General features: G+C 38.7%; 1 protein-coding gene across 1 annotated transcript in view; it reads left to right on the forward strand.

Moving 5' to 3' along the window:
- The window catches only part of camk1da (calcium/calmodulin-dependent protein kinase 1Da), a 59848-nt gene that overhangs the window by 30072 nt on the left and 8470 nt on the right, over positions 1-21306 (forward strand). Inside the window, exons 3-5 of the mRNA XM_053313772.1 lie at positions 4361-4435; positions 16525-16663; positions 17042-17168. Coding sequence (XP_053169747.1) covers positions 4361-4435; positions 16525-16663; positions 17042-17168 — 341 coding nt within the window. The remainder of the gene's footprint in view (positions 1-4360; positions 4436-16524; positions 16664-17041; positions 17169-21306) is intronic.

The following is a 21306-nucleotide window of genomic DNA, read 5'->3' on the forward strand; positions in this document are numbered from 1 at the left end:
TCACACATAGGTATACACACACATACACACACACACACACATCACGACTGACTCAAGGTATTTTGTCTCTTTAGATTCTCTCTGAAGTTTATAGTCAGTGTGAATGTGTGGTAGTACAGTAACAGTAAAGTCTATTGCTTTCTGTTGCTGCTCATCTTGATAGAGTCCAAGAGGAGAGACAGTGCTGACACATGTCCTCTGTTTCAGTGAGTAGGAGTCAGGAACACTGGTCAGCTTGGCTCAAAAGTGGCAACATCTTCTTTTCAAAACTGCTGATTCACCAAACAGCACTTTTATATACTTGCACAATTCTTACAGTACAGCTGCAGATACGGCACAACCATTACCATTACTTCTCATCTCCAGATTGTTGATATTTGTAGTACAGAACCAGCAGTTGATTTTGATATAGCGGATAAAGTCATTAAGATTAAAAAAAAAAAAAAAGACTATAACTACTATAGGTATATCTAAGCATTGAACAGTTCTGGCATAGATACCTTTTGTATAACTCCAGATTTGATTTTTAGCTTATAATACCTCATAGAATCATGAGTATAATCAGGCCATGTTGTGCTTTAATTATATTCTGCACAGTAATTATGTTTTAATGTCTTCTTTTACCTTTGTGAAGCTAAGTGATGATTGGAAGGTTCATTTTGTCTTAACTGGAGACTAGCGAGCAATTACTGTGTTTATTCACAACAATGAATCTCCATTAATGCTCACGCTAATGTGGTACGGGCACTGAAGCAGCGAGAGATAGAGACATTTTCTGCTTATGTCTTGCAGGTGAGCAGCTTTCAAACAAGAGCTGCTACATTTGGATGTATATCTTATCAATATACAGAACCAATTAAAAGTTTGGAAACCCTTCCAATTCTGTTGAATGAGAAAGTGTGTCCAAAATTTGGTACTCGTAATGTACAGTATATGAAGTTTTTAATACACATTCATGATAGATGGATGGATGGATGGATGGATGGATGGTTGGGTGGGTGGGTGGGTGGGTGGATGGATGGATAGATAGATAGATAGATAGATAGATAGATAGATAGATAGATTTAATTCATTCCCATTCATCATGCAAATACACAAATAACACATATACATAAATAGATAACATTAAATAGTATATACAAAAAAAACCCTTAAAGGTTAAAAAACAAAATAAAATATGTAAGAAAATGATGTTAAGAGGAGGATATGGTTTTTACACAACACATGTATACTGTATAATTCATAATCACCACATTAAAAACCTTCATAGGACATCTCCTCCTTCTCCCTCATTAAAAAATCAAGATTCTATAAATATGCAAATGTTTCACATGAAAAGTTCACTGGAGGCTTCAAGTTTCCACATCACATGTAAGTTGAATATTGGAGCAGTATTGCCTCCAAACTATTTGTGATGTCACAAATCCTGCTTGTAGGCCCGCCCCTTCAAATCACATTTTTTAATGAGCTCACAGAAACTTTTTATTTCCAGCAGATGAATGTAAAAACAGATTCTGCACATACACCATTCTGCACAGTGAAGCATCCAACTGAACTTTAAAAAAAAAAAAGGTAAAACATAATTTTTGAGTGGAGGGTACCTTTAAAGCCTGGGTCTTAACATTCATTCCTGACCTTAGAAGTGACAGTTTGACAGAATCATCTAAACGTGTTAATTGGAGCTCCACAAATGAACCTTACAGTCATCAAGCCAATGAGCAAACTCCTGCTGAATGAAGACTGAGATAAGGTTGAAAGCTCTCAGAGGAGCCAATAAGTGGACCTTTGGTTAAGATTAGCATAATTAGCCAGAAAGTGAAGACAGATTGTGAAGTGGGAGGATGGGAATCCAGAATATCACAACACAGAACATCTTATTAGACATTCAAATGATGTTTATTTAGTGTTTAAGCATTTTTACTACTGCATGTTTTCCCACTTTAATCTGCGATTCTCAAGGCTAATTAACAAGGACCCCCTTTTGTCTCCCTATCAAACACGCATAAAACACACACACACACATACACACGCACAAAAACAATTACACAGAAGCATCATATGATTACTGTTGGACTCGTGTATGCTCTGACAACACTGATGCATTACGCCATTGACAATAAATTTGCTAATTTGGCTGCACTGTGTAACATTAGAGAAAATGAGAATTGCAGGAGGGATGCAGACATTCATTTAGAATAATGGGTGTCATTACTGCAAACAAATGAGAGCAACGCAGAGCAGAAAGGCAATCTCTACCACACTACCAGACATCAGGTCGGCTTTGGAGGGAAATCTGCAGGATTACTTTAGGACAACAGGAAGACGGTGCAGTTCTTCCACAGCAAAAAAAAAAAGAGAAACAAATTATAGGGAAATCATGACGTGTGTTTTTTTAAATTGAAGAAACACACTAACATTGCCACTTTTATTAAGTAGAGGAAGACTATTTTGATTGTTGACATCTTCCTTATTTCCCATGGCACAAATTTTCCAGGAGTGTCCCAGCCTCAGTGCTATTAATATCCCGATTGAAACCCAGTGGTCTCATTAGTTTACAGAAACTGTAGCAAGGTGTTATTCAAGATATTAAACAGAGGCCGCTATCCTCAGAGATGCTGAGTCTTTAACAAACAGCACTCACAGTTGTACATATTGGCTTGCATCCTGTTCAAAACCATCCAGCTCCATATCTCATACTCCTTTATGTATATTAAAAGAAATGCTTATGTGTTTTGAATGGAATCATAAATCCTTCCTGAATCAGCAGGTTTTCCCACTTTGCACCTGCATGTTTAGAGCTAGTGTCATTAATAGCAGATCAGGTGGACCCAAATGCAGAGATGGAAGGCAAAAAACAGACAGGGCTGAAGAAAATGGTCTTTATTGTTGGAATTGCAGGCAAAAAAAAACAAACAAAAGAAAAGCTGACTGGAACAAAACAGAATGCAGAACAAACTTGAACAAAGGATCTGAACTGGAAGCCAAGATTGAAATACTAACTGAACTAATGAGGGAATGGGGGAACAGGTGACCAGACACAAGTGCAGGCTGCAGGAAAGACACACTCCCACACAATCCAATCTTCATAAAGAGAAAAGGTCTCTGGTGGACAATAGCAACTGAGGACCATAAAGACAGTCTTTAACTATAACAGGCATTTACTGTCATTTCCAAATATGTATAACAATAAAAAAAAAATAGGTGAAAACTCATAACTGCGAGGGTGAAATTAGGCTTGATAAATGACTTCATGATTGCCAGAATTGTTGTGCTGTTCAGTAATCAATTGAAGAGTCACTTCAGCACAAGTCAGAGAGTCCATTTTAAAAGAGAGACAATTGAATAGCAGAGGCAAATGCCAGAGAAATCCATGAATGAGAAATATCAACTGTAGCATAAAGCCTGTAAATGTTTGAGAGGCTTTTTCTGAATGCACCACGGCTCTCCTCTGCCATTAAACTCAGGCTGTTTGCTGCCAGTCTGTCATTATCCCAGGCAGGGCTTAAATACACACACATTATCCCTTTTCAGCCTGTATGCCTATGTGTGTGTGTGTTTGTATGTGCGTGTGTGTGTGTGTGTTTGCATGTGCGTGTGAGTCACATCTCAGCTCTGCGGTTCATCGCCTTCCTGTCGCCGCAAAGATCATACGCTCATAATAAGTGTTAGATGCTCACCTTCGCACCTGCTGTGCATGTGTATGTCTGCGTGTGTGTTTGGTGTGCATGCATGCATGTGTGTGTGTATGTGTGTGTGTGTGTGTGGGAAGGATAGACCAGGGGGAATTACCTCTGTTCACAATGCAAAAGATGATTAACCCACACGCCCACGCACAAAATCAATCGTGTTTCTACAAGGTATGAGGTATTAGGATAACGAACACACACCTACACACATGTACACACACACACACACGCTGGCACGCACACAGCAGCATGAAACTCCCTCATCACAGAGCTGTAACCATGGAGAAATCCGAAGAGAAGTGACAGGAATGAGCAAAGAGGATGAAAATGGGTTGTTTTTTTGGGGGGGGGGGATTGACCCTTGTGATTAGAAAGTTGCAAGTGGAAGATTTGAAATGGGAGAAATTCAGGACAATGGTGATATAAGGCAAACAAAACAGTCAACTTTGACTTGAAATTAAGGTAAAAATATTATAAAGTCTGGATTATGAGGCCACGCTGGGTAAAAGTCAAAGTACTGCTCTGGATTATCAGTTATATTTATTAATGTGGTACATTTCTGCAGCACAACAGCAGTCTTTAGGATTAAGTTGGGGACATTTAGTGAAACGTGAAACTTTCAAATTAAAAGCTTAACCCCCCGTGCTTTTTTTTTTTTGTCTTTTGTTTTGCAGGATCAAGCATGAAAACATCGTGGCGCTGGAAGACATCTACGAGAGTCCTGACCACCTCTATCTGATCATGCAACTGTGAGTCAAAGTTAAAGATGTAACTGATGAGAGCACACACATGAAAATGACATATGTGTTGCTAGGAAATAACCTTTAAAGGGCTACTCCACCTAAATTCAATTCCTTTTGTGGCTTGGTAGGAGGTTTGTAACTCAGATGATGCCATTGTGAAGTCATCAGGGTTATCTCAGATTGGCATGACCCTAATTTAAAAAAAAAAAAAAAAAAAAAAGGGATACAAACTGGAGGTAGGGGGCAAAAGAAGCAGGAAGCATCTAATGAAAAGATGCTGTCTAGTTGCATTACAGGAAATGTAGGATTTAGCTGAATCGCTATTCTGGCAACTAAAAGTCAGGATGTCTCAACCTCTCCTGCTTCAGTTTTTCCATTCTTTTGTGAACTCTTTCTCCTGTGAGCGCAGTTCTAAATGGAACGCCCCATAAAGCAAACAGGATGAGTGACAGGCTGTCAGCATAGTTTTAAAAGACGGATTATATCGAGAGTGGTTGCTTCTGAAGTAAAGGATCACTCATGACAAGGGGGGAAAAAATCTTAAATCCGGTCCGATTTTTATTTTTTATGTTGAAAATAGACAAAAATACAAAATCTTCGGTTTATTTGTTGGGTAATCCTTAATAAAATTAGACTGTAAGAGCAATTTCTCACTAATTAAAGTCTTTCTTCTTTAATTCCGATAGAAATAATTGGTAATTGACAGAGGGATTTGTTGGAATCTGACTTGTTTTTCATATTACACATATAGATGAGCCAAAAATTCATTATAACCCATGTGAGTCTTTCTCACACTTTTAATCTTATTCTTCTGCCCACCCACCCACCCATCACCACAAACACACACCAACACACACACACACACACACACACTTTTCAGTCCAATGACAGCTCTACTGAGATGACAACAACAGCAAGCAACAAACACACAAAAAAGCCCACCCGTCCTCCCACGCGCAAACGCCCGTGCACCCACAAGGCTTCTGTAACATCAGTAACATCTCCGCTTTGACGGTCAGCAGCGGAGGGAAAGTGGATCGTCCGTGGTTCACCCGAAGGTGCTCCACTAACCTCCTCTGCAAGGTTACTGCTGCTTACATAAGAGGAGAAGTTGGTCTGGAAGCTTGGCACTAGTACTGGAAACATTTCAGTCAAGTTCAGGTGGAAGTCATAGCTGTGGATTACACAACTATGGCTATGTTTATAACCCGATGTCAGCGGATTATCTGCTCGCCTACAACACTTGTTTGGTTCCTTCGATTTCGGTGCCAGTTCATCAGACATCTTCTCTGGTGATACTGGAAGAGAATTGAATTAATGACATTAAAAGCTCATCCACAAGATTTTGTAGCAATAGGCCATTATTGTTTTGTCATTTTGCACTCAATACATACTCAGTGTAGATAACATATGTATTAGGCCTGCACGATTAATCGAATTTTCATCGTCATTGCGATGTGAACGTTCGCGATGAACCCATCGCAAAAGCTGGTCTGTAATGCGATAAATTGGCCACGCACACTTTTTTTTTTTTTTCGTGGCGTCCAAAACATTTTGCCTTGTAACAGTAGACCAATAAAATTGATGAGTAGTTCACAGAGGTCCAATGAAATTGTGTGATAAATCAAGCACGCTTTATTATTGTAAATCAGTCATTTGTACTGACTCTCATCAACATGGAAAATACTCGAAGAAAATCATATGATGCGGCTGTTACGTACTTTATTATTTTTTCACTTTGCTTCATGGTTGATACACGTTGTTGTCCGACTCGTTCATAGGAGAGAACGGGAGAGTTCGCTCAGTAGGTAAGTTTTAATTCAAAGCAAGACGTACAATGACAGGTGCCAACGAGGTAGATTACTCCAGTAAAAGTAAGACTTAGTTTAATGACTTAGAAGTCGCCAAATGACTTACTTTAACGAATTTCGTTAGTTTATATAATGCACATTTGTAAAATATTACTTTTATGAGGGTCACAGTCACAGACTGTAGAAACTTAGCATGTGATAGTTGTGGTAGCAGCGGTGCAGCAGATGTATTGAAGTCCATGCAGCACGCTGTATGCAAACTAATATTAAGCATATATCCTATTCATTACAATGTCCATGGACATAAATTGAGTTCTTTTGCCTTAATAATGATAAAATAATACACAATAAATGCGTGATGGCTGTCAGGCATCGCCAGACCAACCATAGCTAATATCTCATATTACAACGTGGGACACCTGAGGCTTAAAATCCGGTGCGGCTTGTACAAGTACAAAATTGATTTTCTTTCTAAAATTAGAGCATGCGGCTTTTAATCAGGTGCGCTCTGTAGTCCGGAATTTGCGGTAATTACAATCAGCTATTCAGTGTTTTAGAGTACCTAAAAGCAGGGAATCTTTTAAAGCTGAAAATCTGAAAGAGACAGGAACTGTATGCAAACTTTAAATATTTTCTTATTTATCGCAAGTCATATCGTCATCGCAATATTGAACAGTGTGATCGCACATCGCACATTTTGCTGATATCGTGCAGGCCTAATATGTATAGTTGTTTGCACTCTTGTAATAATTCCAAAAAATGTGCAAGTGGAGTCTGCACAGTAAGGACTTTACAGCAAGGAAGAACTAAACTTCCTCAGTCCATTCATCTTAAAGCCTTGGTGAGCTAGTTGTAGACTGAATCAGTTACTTATCAGACTAGTTGATTGGCCACATTTTGAGATTAATACATTTCAAGTTTTATTACTGACAGAAAAGAACGCAACTCAACTGAACTAAACCTTTTCATGAATTTGAACTTTCCTCTTTTTAAATTGGATCCTCATTACTTCCTGAGGATCATACATAAAAATACAACCCTAACCCTAACTCTAATCCTGTACTGTAATGCACCTTAAAAACCAGGAAAAGAAACACTTATACCTTATTACGATATTACGATTTCCAAGAGCTAAGACTATATCTAAGATGATGAGTATTTCTTTACTTATCTTAAGGAATCAGTTCTTTTAGTGGTTTTTAAGACACACTTTACTGGTAGCATTTTCCATTGAGTGGTATCTCTGTACAAAACCCTTCTCTGCTTTGCACGAGTCCTAGGTGTTGAACTACTATATGACCTTGTGTTATCTGCTTGGTAGTATGACCCTTTCTGTCACTGATATATGAAATGAAAAGTGTAAGCTTTTAGGCTCGGCCATAGTACAAATGTTGTGAAAGGAAAGGAGACGGCTTAAAAACCTGTCCTCAGCTTTTAGCAAAGAGAGAGCTTGATGCATGCCCTCTACACTCACCCTGTTTTAAACTGTTGGATCATAAACTTCAAGCTTGCCAAAAGTTTGCAGCAACAAATCATGGCGTTTATTAAAAGGCAATAATTCATAGCAACGCTGGAATAGATATTGGTTGCAGTGAAAACAACTAAAAACTGGGACAGTGCTTGCAGAGGGTTAGAAACAGAAAACCACTTTAGCTGAAAGTACTTGCTGTGGTGTAGGTATACAATCTGTAAAAAACACAGTCTGATAGAGTCTGTTTGCTTTCTAAATAGGTTACTATGACATAGTTAAGTCAGACCTTATCTAATAATGAAAGTTTGAACTGACATCAATGATATTTAATGGTATTTATGTCTGGCAGCATGCAGAGTGGTAGGCTACATAGTGACCTTTTACATCCAGGCCATATGCATTAATATAAAGAAAACTGTCAGCTGTAAATGTGATACTTAAAGGATAAGTTCACAAGTATTTTTAAAAATAATGTTCACATGTCTATACAGTATACATATGCATATTTAAACAGTTATTGGTTGCTGAAATCATTCCACATCTCTGTACTGGCCTTGAAAAGATCCTTTCCTAATGCATTTATAATGTAAGTGATGGGGGACAAAACCCAGACACACAGTGAGTTTGTCTAATCAAGTGGGTCTCCTTAGGACAATCCCCTGTTTGTAGTTCTCTGCACAGTGTTTCTTTGCTGAGCTACAGTAGAACAGTACCTTCCCTGTACAGTAACACAGGGAAGGGGGAATACTGTACTAAAAGACTGTACATTTAGAAAATACCCAATTGATTTGTGTCAAGTTGCTGGAGTCTCATATTGGCTTCAGCTGAACTTAAGACTACATTTTTACACAGAATGACTTTGTTTTTTACACAGAATGTCCGCCATCAGAGTGTGAAGGGGAAAAAAACAATTGTACGGATGAATGACTCTTTCAGTGGATATAAGGCCATGTGAATATTTTTTTCGAACCTTGTGAACATATCCTTTAAGGCATATTATATTATTTCCTAGTTAATGTATGATTAAGGTGTATTTTAATGTTTTTTTGACCTCAGGCAAGAACATTTTTATTTGTGAAAGAGCTCAGAAAAAAGGTCAAACCCATCATGTTTTAAAGTTAGACTACTTTACGTAACTTGTGATGAACAGCGGCCACTGTGGCCAAAAGTGGGTATTACAAGACAATGCTATACTAAAATGTAACAGTAGCACAGATGGAGACCAGTCATAAATTCAGTGAACTGATTTAGCGTACAACAATGGCTGTATCCGAAATCACTCCCTTATTCTCTCATTCACTACCCTCTCTGTAATAAACACTCAATAGTGAGCATTGCATTGTGGGATTGTTAGCAGAAAGTATGTCCTTTTTTTTGTTCCATTGTGGAATAATTGGGGGCAGTATATAGTGGAGATATTTACACACTCAAATAAGATGGTGGAGGGTAAATGTAGTACGCTATGTAGTAAAACAGAGTAATTTTGGACACAGACAATGTCTTCAAAACCATGAGGTACTGTTCATACCAGACCAGGTAACACTACCAGCAAAAAACCACAGACTGTGTTGAAGTAAGCAAATAAGCAGTTTAAGGCTAATTAATTCAAATGTTCTATTGTAAGAAAACGTATGTGTTACTTCTACCTTCAGATTTTAGGGAAGACATTCAGTGTTTCACAGAACTGAGGTTTCTCCAACACGTCTGCTGAGAAGTCATTATTCATTAACACCTGAAATCCCCGTTGGCTAGACCCCAGTCTGATTAAGCTGTTTACCAACACCTTTAACCTTATAATAGTGTCTCCTGTTGCCAGGAATACACCAGTTAAGAGTATTGGTACCACCTGATCATCCCTGTTCAATGCTGATTTCACTGTTAAATAACATGATTTTCCAGGAAGTTATACTTACTACTTACTTACTTCATACATCAAGTTTACCAAATGGACCTTAAATTGTTCTCCCTTGTAGTATTGCCTGTGAATATCTACTGCAGTTAATCTGTGCACAAGCAACAATTTCCTTCATTATACAAACAGCAGCACAGTTTTTCTAATTCAATAATTTATCATCTTAAGAGGCTTTGACTGTACAGCCAGCTGTTTTATTTCACTGCTTCGACTTTATTTTTTTATGTGAGAAAGTTGCGCTCCATTGAATGGATTTAAGAGGATTTGCTAGTCTTAGTTCAGGCAAAATCAGAATGACATAGTAACAGGAAAGACCCTACCTCTGCTCTATCTTCTTCCTCCACACCTAACTCAGTGGCATTTTTCTCACCAATATCACACCATCTGTTCTCTTCTCCTTTTCCTACTTTCTTCTCCCCTTGGACTTCATTTCTATCAGCATCACCTCTCTACTCCCTCCTGCTCACTTGTATTTTTCCTAGATCAGTGTTATCTTTTTTTTTTTTTTTTCATTCACTAGGCTTTTAGGTTCCATCTGCTCATTCAATATATATCAGTTGCCATAGTTACATGGTCAAAGGTAACACCTGGCTTATAACATTTCAGGCTGACCTTGAGAATTACAGCCGGAGATGTGTTGTTGTGTTTTGAAATGTCACAAAGATAAATAGTGTATTACAGAGGAAATTTGTGTCAACTGGGTTTAATCTAATAAATATGTCGACAACTAAACAATAAGCCAGAAAAGCTTGCTTCATTTGTTAATGTTGTGGCACATTTCACCAGAAATCTAAAAAATCTCTCTATTCTTATTTGTTGTTCACATTAATTTTAGATTTTTATTATAAATCCTCAATCACATAATGTAATTGCATCCATTTTTAAGCAGTAGTAAGCCACGATTATTGAAATGTACTATTAACATCAACCATAATATTCAAAATACAAATATGAGAAATTTGCTTGCTTTGTGCTTTTTAGGGAAATATCCTCACAGTGCTGTTTCAAGCTTCTGCATTTCATATGTACAGACGGAGAATCACAGACAGACATGATTTACTGTGGAGAAAAATGTTGAAATATACAGTGGAAGACTTAAGGGTAAAAGCATCTGAAGAGAAAGTAGTTCAGACTCTCTTTTCATCTGACCTGAGTGCTGCGAGCTGTTTTTTTGAAGCACTACACGGTTCCATAATCTCAACCAATCTACTGTAACATAGAGTCTATCATTTCCTGTAAGTAGTGACAGCAAATGGTTTGATCTGAGCCCAAACTTCAGGAGTGCCTTTGCAAACATGCAGCAGAAAGAGAAGCTTGTGTAATAGCTGCATTTCGACCGATCACTACTGTATTAAGTAACTTGATTTGTTATAGTCATGTGCATATATTGAGATGTCAGCTCTTTCTCTCAAATGACAAGAATCTCATTTAGAAACAAGAAACAATTTCTGTGTAATTGCGGCGTGGCAGATCAATGCCGCCTGACAGCGGTTTCTTCGTTCTCGTTCATCACCACTTGTCTTACGTAACCTTGACTGCAGGGAAGCAATCAGTCCGCGGCGCTTTGAAAATCGATGCAACCGGGTGCAACGTGGCTCTTATATTGATGCTGTTTGTGTTGTGAATTGCGTATTAGTAAAGGATAAAAACACATACAGTATCAAGACAAATTGACTCATTCAGAAGAAAGTCTTTCAAGTGGTGAGGCGGCATCTGACTACGATGCTGTCAGCAGACTTTCATTATGCATTCTGCACATAAATGAGGTGTCAAAACATTTTAATTCTTAAAATATAGTTTTTAGTTAAGTTTTTGAAGTTGGTTTTGATTTTGCATGGATTCATAAGAAGCCTGTAAGCATCAGTACACAATAACAGGCTACCAGATTCTTCATTGGTGTTCATAGCCGTTAAGCTTTGTTTACTCTGGTTGGTTCTTTGACAGTAAGGATGTGATCATCGACGGTAGTTTACTGAAATCTGCAGTGTTTTATACATTTGAGTTAGTTTGTTCAGGGGACTTCTGGCCGAATGATCAGAAGTAGAAGCTAACAAAATTAGTCATTAAAGCCCCTTCATGCTCTCTTACCTCACCTCACTTCACTTCACTTAGACCTCTATGGATTGTGTGGACTTGATTGACATCTCTCTTGTTCTCTAGTAAGTTCGGTTGCACCTACTAAGGCGGGACAAATTACCCTTTTTTTATTGCATATGCTAAAAAAAACAGACCAGTGCTGGTTTGAGCTGGTTGGGCACTCATTTTACAGCTGGCACCCAAACAAGCATAGCAAACAATATGTTTTACACAGGTTGCGGTGTCTGAATCTAAATAGTACAGTCTCTGCGAACACTGTGAAAAGATGAAATGAAAGTTTATCACAGCATCCCTACCACCTATTGTGTGTTTCATGACATCATAGCTCCACCCATTTTACACCTAATTAGTTGTCTAATCAGCCTTAGTCATTAAAAACACTTGTTTGGGTGTGTAGAGACTCCTAACATTGGAATACAGTTTATTTTGGCACTGAACACCAGTTTGATTGCTTTATACGCAATTATTTGTAATAGTTTTCATGTCATAATGTGTATAGATATTGGAAATATACTCCTACTCATTTTGTAAGACTGATTTTAGCCAAACTGGACATTGCTAACATTGTTTTATGATATTTCGTCTGCCCTGAGAGAACATGCTTTTACCGTTAGCTTAGCTGTGATGCTAACTGTGTCACAAAGTATATTTCACATCCATTTAATGTTGTTTGTTTTGGGGTTTTTTAAATTTTTAGTCCCTATTTTCTATGTCTGACATTAACATAACCCCAAAAAAACCCAAACTAGTTTAAACACCAGTCAAACCACATGATTTAAACTGTTGTGTTTACATGTACACTTTACTTACATTTTAGCTTCAAAGCCAATTAAATCAGAGCTGTACCTGTCTAGTTGTGTTAATCAGGTTATGCTTACACTGATTAGAAGTGTAATACAATTAGGGTAATTATAATGTTTACGTGACAGTTTCCCCTGTCTGAGTATTGTTGGAATCTACTGCCACTGTTCATGTGAAACAAGGTTAAGATCAGAGACACCAGAAGGAATGAAACCCACTCGATTTGACTGCCCCCCCCCCTTAATGCCGACTAATCACCACAGCAGCTCAATAGCTCCGGTCAGATCTTTGACCCTGCTGTGATTAGTTAGTCAGGTCCCAAGGCTGCAATGGCTCTTCATCTCTGCCACTGTGAACACGCTTGAAAAAAGGCCTTGCTGTCAGCCATGATGCACAACCATCGCCTCAAGAGAGCAATACTGCCTGCCGCTAAATGGATCAGCTGACGGAAGAGAGATAGATGGAGGGAAGGTGAAACAGGAAGAAGGGAGGGATGTAATAAAAGGGGGTTCTAGTATATTCTGGGAATATTTTTCGATACCTGAAATTCATCCTCGGTACCAGGAAAACAGACATGACTTTACCCCCAGAAAGATTTCTATCCTGTCATCAAGAATTTGAAGATGTCAAAATCTTTTAAATGATGAGATCTGATGTTTTCAATCTCTTCAATCTTTTATTTTTAAAAACACAAAATAGATTGATTCTTGTTTGTATTCATGCCATCAATCACAAGCACAAGTTGGTTTACATTCAGTGTTTCTCACCCAAATACGTGTATATTCTTTAAGTCTATTAAATTTGCTCATGCATTTCCCTCCTCTGAAAATAATTGAAAATAATATTTTTTCAAAAATTTTAAACCTGTCTTGTTCACATCTATCCGCGCTTTCTAGCCATCTTCATCCGCCCTGCTTTTGCTGGCACTCTTTTTTTGCCACCCTAATGCCACCTGGGATAGTGTGAAATCATTGGCAGGAACATGTATTACATCAGTTGCATTCTCAAGCACGTGGACCTAAAAACATAGCTTTGTAGCTTTGTTAGCTTTCTGGTCAAAACTCCACAGGATTCTTTTGACTTGACTTTAATAGAATGAAATCTTGAACTAAAACAAAAAAAGCATCTCTCTTTCTAGCTTTAAGTCTCCTATCATCTATTTTTCTCATATGATATATAATCATTTAAAGGGCACGTACAACTTCACAGATGTTTTCATTTATTCATTCTGGGTAAATTAGACTTGGGCTGAAGTTTAAGATAGCAGAGAACTACTTGAGGTCACCAAACTTAGAACCAATAAGAATGACATACAGACATATTAGAGGGTGAGGGAGATGTCAATCAAATCAAATCCAGCGTGCACACACCCACACAGGGAACTAATCAGCCATAATAAGTATTAAGGTAATGGGTGTGTAGGAGTAAGAGTTCCAGTGTTGCATGGAAAAAGTGTCCCAACTTAATTTTATTGTTTTCCAGCAGAGAGAATTAGCCAACTAATGGAGTAGTTGCAAACTATTTTGATATTCAATTAAGAATCAAATTTCCAAATTCTCTGACTCCAGCTTCTCAGATGTGAATGATTTCTGTTCTCCTCTATGACAGTAAACCAAATATCTTTGGGTTGTGAACTGTTGGTCGGTACACCACAAGACATTTAAGGATGTCACCATAAGCTTTGGGAAACAGTGATCAGCATTTTTCACTGTTTTATAGATTAAACAATTAATCAATGAATGGAGAAAACAGATTATTCAATGATGGAAATAATCATTAGTAGCAGCACTAATTACCAGTGATGTGTTTTCTGCTCCCTGGCTGCATGTGCATCCTTGACTCTATGTAGACTGGAGCAGTGTCAGCAGTCACTGACTCCTCCACTCATTCAATATGGTGCTTACATTTCACACTCAGAGAATTCAGACACATGAATAAAAGCCAGAGGTTAAATGTAGTGCATGATGTATTAGATAGAGTGGCCCCAAACTTACATTATTTACACTGTCAGCATGCTGTGACCTTGATGTATTAAATAAGCTGAACAGAGCTAGTTTGACAGTCTTTCATCCCTCTGTGTGTGTCTGTGTGTGTGTGTGTGTGTGTGTGTGTGTGTGTGTGTGTCTGCCTTATATGTGTGAGCATGTTTGTGTGTCACATGCTCGTTTGCATGCTTGTGTTTGTACATTTCTGTGTGTGTGTGTATGTGTGTATTTTCTTTAATTAAATGTGTGTATGGTCCTGCCCTTGCATCTGCTTGTGTGTGTGTGTACACTTGTGTGGGTTCTCCTGTCTGATTGCCATGGTCTCCTTACGCAAACGCTTACGCAACCATGCAGCCTGGTGGCTGATCTCCCTTTCTGTCGTGTGTGTGCATGTGTGCGTGTGTAAGTGTGTGCGCGTGTACGTTTAGCCCTTTCTTGTCAGTCCCAGACATGACTGCCTCTGAAACCCAACGAGTCACTGCCTCTTTGAAGAGAGAGGGCGAGAGAGAGGATTAGCAATTAAATCTGATCTCTTTCTTCAGAAACTTCATTAGAGTTTAACTTGCACAAGCTCTAATCTGATCTGTCGCTGTGACGACGCCCCACAGATACACAGCATAATTGTGTGTGTGTGTGTGTGTGTGTGTGTGTGTGTGTGTGTGTGCGTGTGTGTGAATGCGTTCATATGTTTGCCCTTGTGCATTCTTGTGTGTCTGCGATGTTGGATTTGCGCTTGTGTGTGTAGATGCTTGTATGTGTGTATCCTTCAATATGCTTACTTCTGCAAGGTTGCTTGGTTACTATGGATTCTACTACTATTGTATTGTATAGTCACTAGTAGTACTATTACTGTACTGCTCTTACTACTCACTTCTACCACAACTTGTACTGCTACCAGCTCTGTGGTTGGAAAATGAGTCGACTCTTACAGAGAAGCATTTGGGGGTTACATTTTGTGGAGTGGTCCTCCAGCAGGTGGAGCTATGTGCCTGTGCAGCACATGGTGAACTAGTTCTCATCTCTACTTACTGTACACTTGAACAAGTGGTCTGGAGTCATAAAACATCAAACAAACTATTAAAAGAATGTGCCTGAGGGAAAAATGCAGATTAAGTGTTTTTCTTGGGTCACATGTGAGTTTCCACCAGTCATTAGTTTAATTTTGTTTGCTTGCACATAGCTTGACTGTTAATGAGTGGGTTGCATTTGATTTGATGGAATACGACTTTCAAAGAAGCTCACTTTCATTCTACATTCCCCTCAACATTGTTCTGCTCTGATTATAAGGGAATTTCATTTAATTCCAGATAAATCCAATCAACATGTTTTAAGATCAGGACACAAAGGACCCGAGGCTTCCTTACTGCAAGATCTGCATCTGTAAACTGCACTGAGAATATGAAGCAATCTACATTTTGCAGCTCTCACACACAGACAATGATTCTGAAGCTTTTCTGCTGCCGCTCTGGAAAATAGCATGAATCAAAAAACCTGAAATTTGATTTCACATTAAGAAATATTCCTGGAATTTTGAGAGCAGCGTTCCAAAGTGGAAGAAATGAACACATCTGATAATCCTGTTGGGAAGTCAGTATGAAGGGTGGAAGTCACTTTGAATGATGGAAAAATCTTTCAAGGAACACGGGAGAAAGTATTTTCCAACTTTTATCACACTTTCAAAATTTACACCAGCGTTTTACAATGTATGGTAACCGCTGCAGGGTTTAAATATATATATATGTGTGTGTGTGTGTGTGTGTGTGTGTGTGTGTGTGTGTGTGTGTGTCTGTGTGGTAGCACATGGCTCACAGCTTCCACTCACTCTTGGCTGGAAGCATCTACAGCTCATAAATTACCAGAAATCTCGATCCAGCAAACCCCCCCCCCCAGCCACCTTCCTCAGCCTGTTACCAGTTACTGCCGTGTGTGTGTGTGTGTTTGTGCATGCGCGTGTGTCACAATTTGTGCGGGTGTTTTAAGCACATCCACTGACACACATGCTCTGTCCTGTTCTGCAGGGTGTCCGGCGGCGAACTGTTCGACCGAATCGTGGAAAAAGGTTTCTATACGGAGAAAGATGCGAGCACGCTGATCCGGCAAGTCCTGGATGCTGTTAACTATCTGCACAAGATGGGCATTGTACACCGAGACCTGAAGGTAACACACACACACACACACACACACACATTCACATTCACATTCACATTCACATTCACACATTCATTCAGTATTTCTTCTGAGGCCTTACTTGCCCAAACATTCACACACTCCCTCCCTCCCTATTAAATCCACACGAGTCAGTGATTTACAGCAGCAATAAGGGCAGTGCCTTGACACATGCAGTGCATTGTGGGTCAGCGTGGCGCGTGCCGGCTGTTGGAAGAGAGAGGATTGGTCAAAGCAACCTCTGACAAGCAGCACAGTTTAAAACAGTCAAACAATGACCTCAAAACCCATGAAAACCATTAAAGAAAAGAATGCACTCATATCTCACTGTCTTTCTTTTCCTCCTTTCTCTCCATCCTCTCCCTCCAGCCGGAGAACCTGCTGTATTTTAATCCTCAAGACGAGTCAAAGATCATGATCAGCGACTTTGGTCTTTCAAAGATGGAGGGCAGCGGCGATGTCATGTCCACCGCCTGCGGCACACCGGGATATGTTGGTGAGTTAATCACTCTGTCCTCACTCACCAACTGTTATCTTTCTTCTCTTCAATTTCTCACACACTGGTTTCCTAACATCTTAACAAGACTGAATAAAACGGCACTTAATAGATAAGCATCCCTCAGGATTATGTGAGCACTGTCAAATAGAGGAATCAGTAGAGCATATAGTTTGTAACTGCCATAAATCCCAGGAGGTTTGGAGTGGAACAACCAAGTACAAAAAAATGTATTTGCCATCGGGTTAGAGAGTCTGTTCCATTATTTGAGAGAATCTGGACTGATGACAAGAATTTAGTTCAGTGAAATACAGGTTCTTTTGTTTGTTTGTTTATTTATTTTAAATGTTCTTGTCTTTATTGGTTAAAGGGGACAGATCATTCTAATTCACACTCCAATATAGTAGGTAGGTCATGCCACCTGCCATAAAACAGAAAAAAGTAGAAATGAATCATGGTTTCCTGGAAACCGCTGGAGTAAATTAAACTTTAGTTGACTTAACTGACTGTTCACTGTCACTGTTTGTCACTTACACACTTACACTGATACCAGGAACAGATTTTATACTCATAATTAATAATAATTTCTCTTTAATGTCTTTGATTTCAGACAGAAGTAGACAAAGGCAGGCTTCCAATTTATTGCCAGTGACTAGGGCTGGGTATTGTTTAAAAAATGATGATACCAGTACCAATCCAAGAACCCTTAAAGTGATATCGATACTAATTGAGTACTTCATTCAATACCTATTACACATTTTGTGCACTTTGGTCCGGCGTAACAGGCGTGTACTTTAGCCACACTTTAGCGCTTCGATACTACTTGGTATCAATTTATTTTGGTCAATACCTTTAGGGTGTCGAGTACTGATACCCAACCCTACCAGCAACCATGGATTTTATTGACTGAACAGATGTCACTGGCAGATTTTATCCTGAACCATCCCGCTTGCAGTAAACCATACCCAACAGTGTGATAGTGTAACCCTAACCCATTGATAAACCTACAAGCAGCAAACTAAACAGCAGTAGCTAAATGGGTGGCTGCATACTCCCATTCCACTGTTTCCTGCTCACTTTATTTATTGTTTGGTTTATTTTTCCTTTTTTTATTCCCATAGCACAAGGAGTTTTCGTGAGCCTTTATTTTTCCCATATGAGGTTGTACACAATTACCACAATTGCATTGAGTGATTTGCTTTTGAAGTGCAGGATCCAGGAAGTGATCTTTAATCAGTGCAGCATTTAGCTTGCCAGTGTGTCCATATGTTGCCTTTTGGGCATCAGTTTGCCATAAATTATGATTTGAGCATTCTTTTTAAAAAGCTAAATGCTGTACCTTTGATGGTTTCTCATAATCTTTTATTGTTTTATGTTGGTATTTGATTTTCAACAAATACAAATATGCAACCATTTACATAAATCAAATAAATCTTGTCCACACTCCCATGTTGATAAGAGTTTTAACACTTGAAAAGAGTTCCTTGAACAGATAAAAAATATGCAGTTAATCAAGATTCAATTTTGTAATCGCGTGACAGCCCTGTTTTATATACTTGTTTATTTCTCATTTAATCACTTCATTTAAATATGAACTAAGCTGTCTTTACTTAGACTTCAGCGTCAATCCAATGAAACACATCAAAAATTCAATGAGCGCATGTCGTCTCCATCTGACACTGTTTATGTCGCTCGCACCATCTTTGTTCATTCTGTGTGATCTGGAGCGCTGCGTGTGTGTGCGTGTGTGTGTGTGTGTGGGGGGGGGGTTCAGATACTCAATCTGTGTACACCACACACACTTGCCAGTCGCGCTTATCACTTTCTAACAGACTGCCCCCCTTCCACCACCCCTGCAGAGTCAACATGGAGCAGAGCAGCACTTGTTTGTGTTTATGTTTGTATGTGTATATATATGTGTGTGTGCGTGTGTATGTGTGTGCGTGGGTGAAATGGTGTATGCATGCATGTGAGTTTAGCTGCTAGTGTGAGTGCCCATATCAGTGTGTGTGTATGTGTATGTGTGTGTATGTGTGTGTGTGTGTGTGTGTGTTGTTATACGAGACAGATGTCGGGTGTTGACATCACACACTCTCCGGTGTTGGAACACAGACGGACCGGTTGTTCTGCTCATGTTTCCGACAGAACTCTCACATAAACAAATTGGTCACAGAAATACACACTGATAAATCAATTTAACGTCGATGAACTTTTGTAACAGAAATGATCGCAATCCTTAGAAGGCCAACATAACCCAGATGGATTTTTGTTTTGATTTCTAGCCCACAAGAATTCAATTAGAAGGAAATGTTGACTTGTTTAAACTACAAATACAAGTGACTCAAATTTGCTCAGGACACACACACACACTCACTAGCCATCATTAGACACGAAATAGTCAATCTCTTTCTTTTTACCCCTTCCTCTCCATCTATCCCATACGAATCATTTTGGGCCTCACCCCCCACCCTCCTCGCCCTCCTGCAGAGGTTTGCTTGTCCACAGGGCATTACCACTGCAGACAATGTGTGTCTAAATATAACTCCAGCACAAATAACCCTGGAACGCACCAAATGAAAACCTGATCTCAACATTAAACTTGAGCAAATGCACATAAACACACAGTTAGCATTTTGTTTTACTATACTGAAGAACCCCCCAGTGATTAAAGTTTATTCATTAGGTCCCTATAGTGTCCTCAAAAATATATCTTAAGTCAGCATGTTCACAGATGCTCATTAACTGAAACCAGCTCTCCATTATTATGCATGACACTAAATCTAAAGTGAGCTTCATGTCAGAATAAGACACGACAGTTTGAGCTGCAGGTCCACACAAGAAGATGAGATGAGATGGAATATGAAATTGGCACATGAACTATTGATTCCTGGAAAAAGGAGTGCATCTTCGGGGGGGTGATTTCATACCGCACCAGCAGGTATTACATTCCAGCCAATGAAGTCATCACACATTTTTCAACAATCATGCCTTTTTAAGGATGTGTTGCAGTTTAATGGGATGTTCAAATGCCTGTCCGGCTATGATGTCTGTTGAACGGGGGCTGAAAATGTTTTATAAAGCCACCTGCAGATGCTTCATGGTTATAATCTCCAGAGTTTATGTGACAGGGACAATGCTTGTTGATCAGCAGTAAATGAGCCAGAGATAGCCTTGAAGGATATTTTAATCTTTTGTCCTCTAAAAAGTGAGTGGAGATTTCTGGTGTAACTTCACCTTCTTCCAAGAGGCAGTGAGACAGAAAATAATGGGAAGAGATCAAAACTCCATAATATAAAGAACATGTTTATTGTGTGTGTTTCGCCTGCTGGACTTTATCAAAGCCATCATACAACACATTATAAAAGATTTCAACAGTATGCATGTTTATATTTGTATCTGTTGTCCAACTACTAATCTCTATTATTCATTGTGATGTGTTGTTTGATGACTGTGAAAAAGATGGAAGCCAAAAGCTGAAAGACATTAATATTTATTATCTATCTGTGGTTTTGACCTCTTTAGATATCAAATAAATGATGATGACGATGATAATGTATTCAATCCTTTCAACACTATCCAGTAGAACGTTGAGCTTCCCCGCAAATGAAAATGTACAAATTAAATGCATTATTATTAGTAGTAGTGATACAAAGGCACACTAAAAGAAAAGAAAACAAGTCCCATAAAATGCATATACAACATGATGAAGACATTAAGAACATATGGCAGTCAGCTTGCTTAAAGCTTGCTAACCCTAACCCCAACCCCTTTGTGGCATTCCTTTTACAGTGTACGGTGTGATTGGAAAGTCTGGTAAAAGAAAGAAATATTAGCTCTGTATTTTCTTATTTTTAATCTTTATAATGTTGTTAATGATCAAAACCATTAACACTGTTTAAAAGACAATCAACAGACATACTGGTGACATTATTTTTCTGTTTCATTCCACTAGAACGCAAGACAAACCATGCACATTTTAATGAAGTGAAGTTTTTGGCACAATCAGAGGCCAACATTTATTTTTTTTTTGGAGTAAGAGAACAGAGGAGTTATCAAGAACCAAAACAAAAACTCAATTTCATTAACAAAATAATCCAAATAAGATGAAGTCCCACCCTGAGTTTGACAGGTCATTTGT

This window comes from Scomber japonicus, chromosome 23 (assembly GCF_027409825.1).
Source record: "Scomber japonicus isolate fScoJap1 chromosome 23, fScoJap1.pri, whole genome shotgun sequence".
Taxonomy (NCBI): Eukaryota; Metazoa; Chordata; class Actinopteri; order Scombriformes; family Scombridae; genus Scomber; species Scomber japonicus.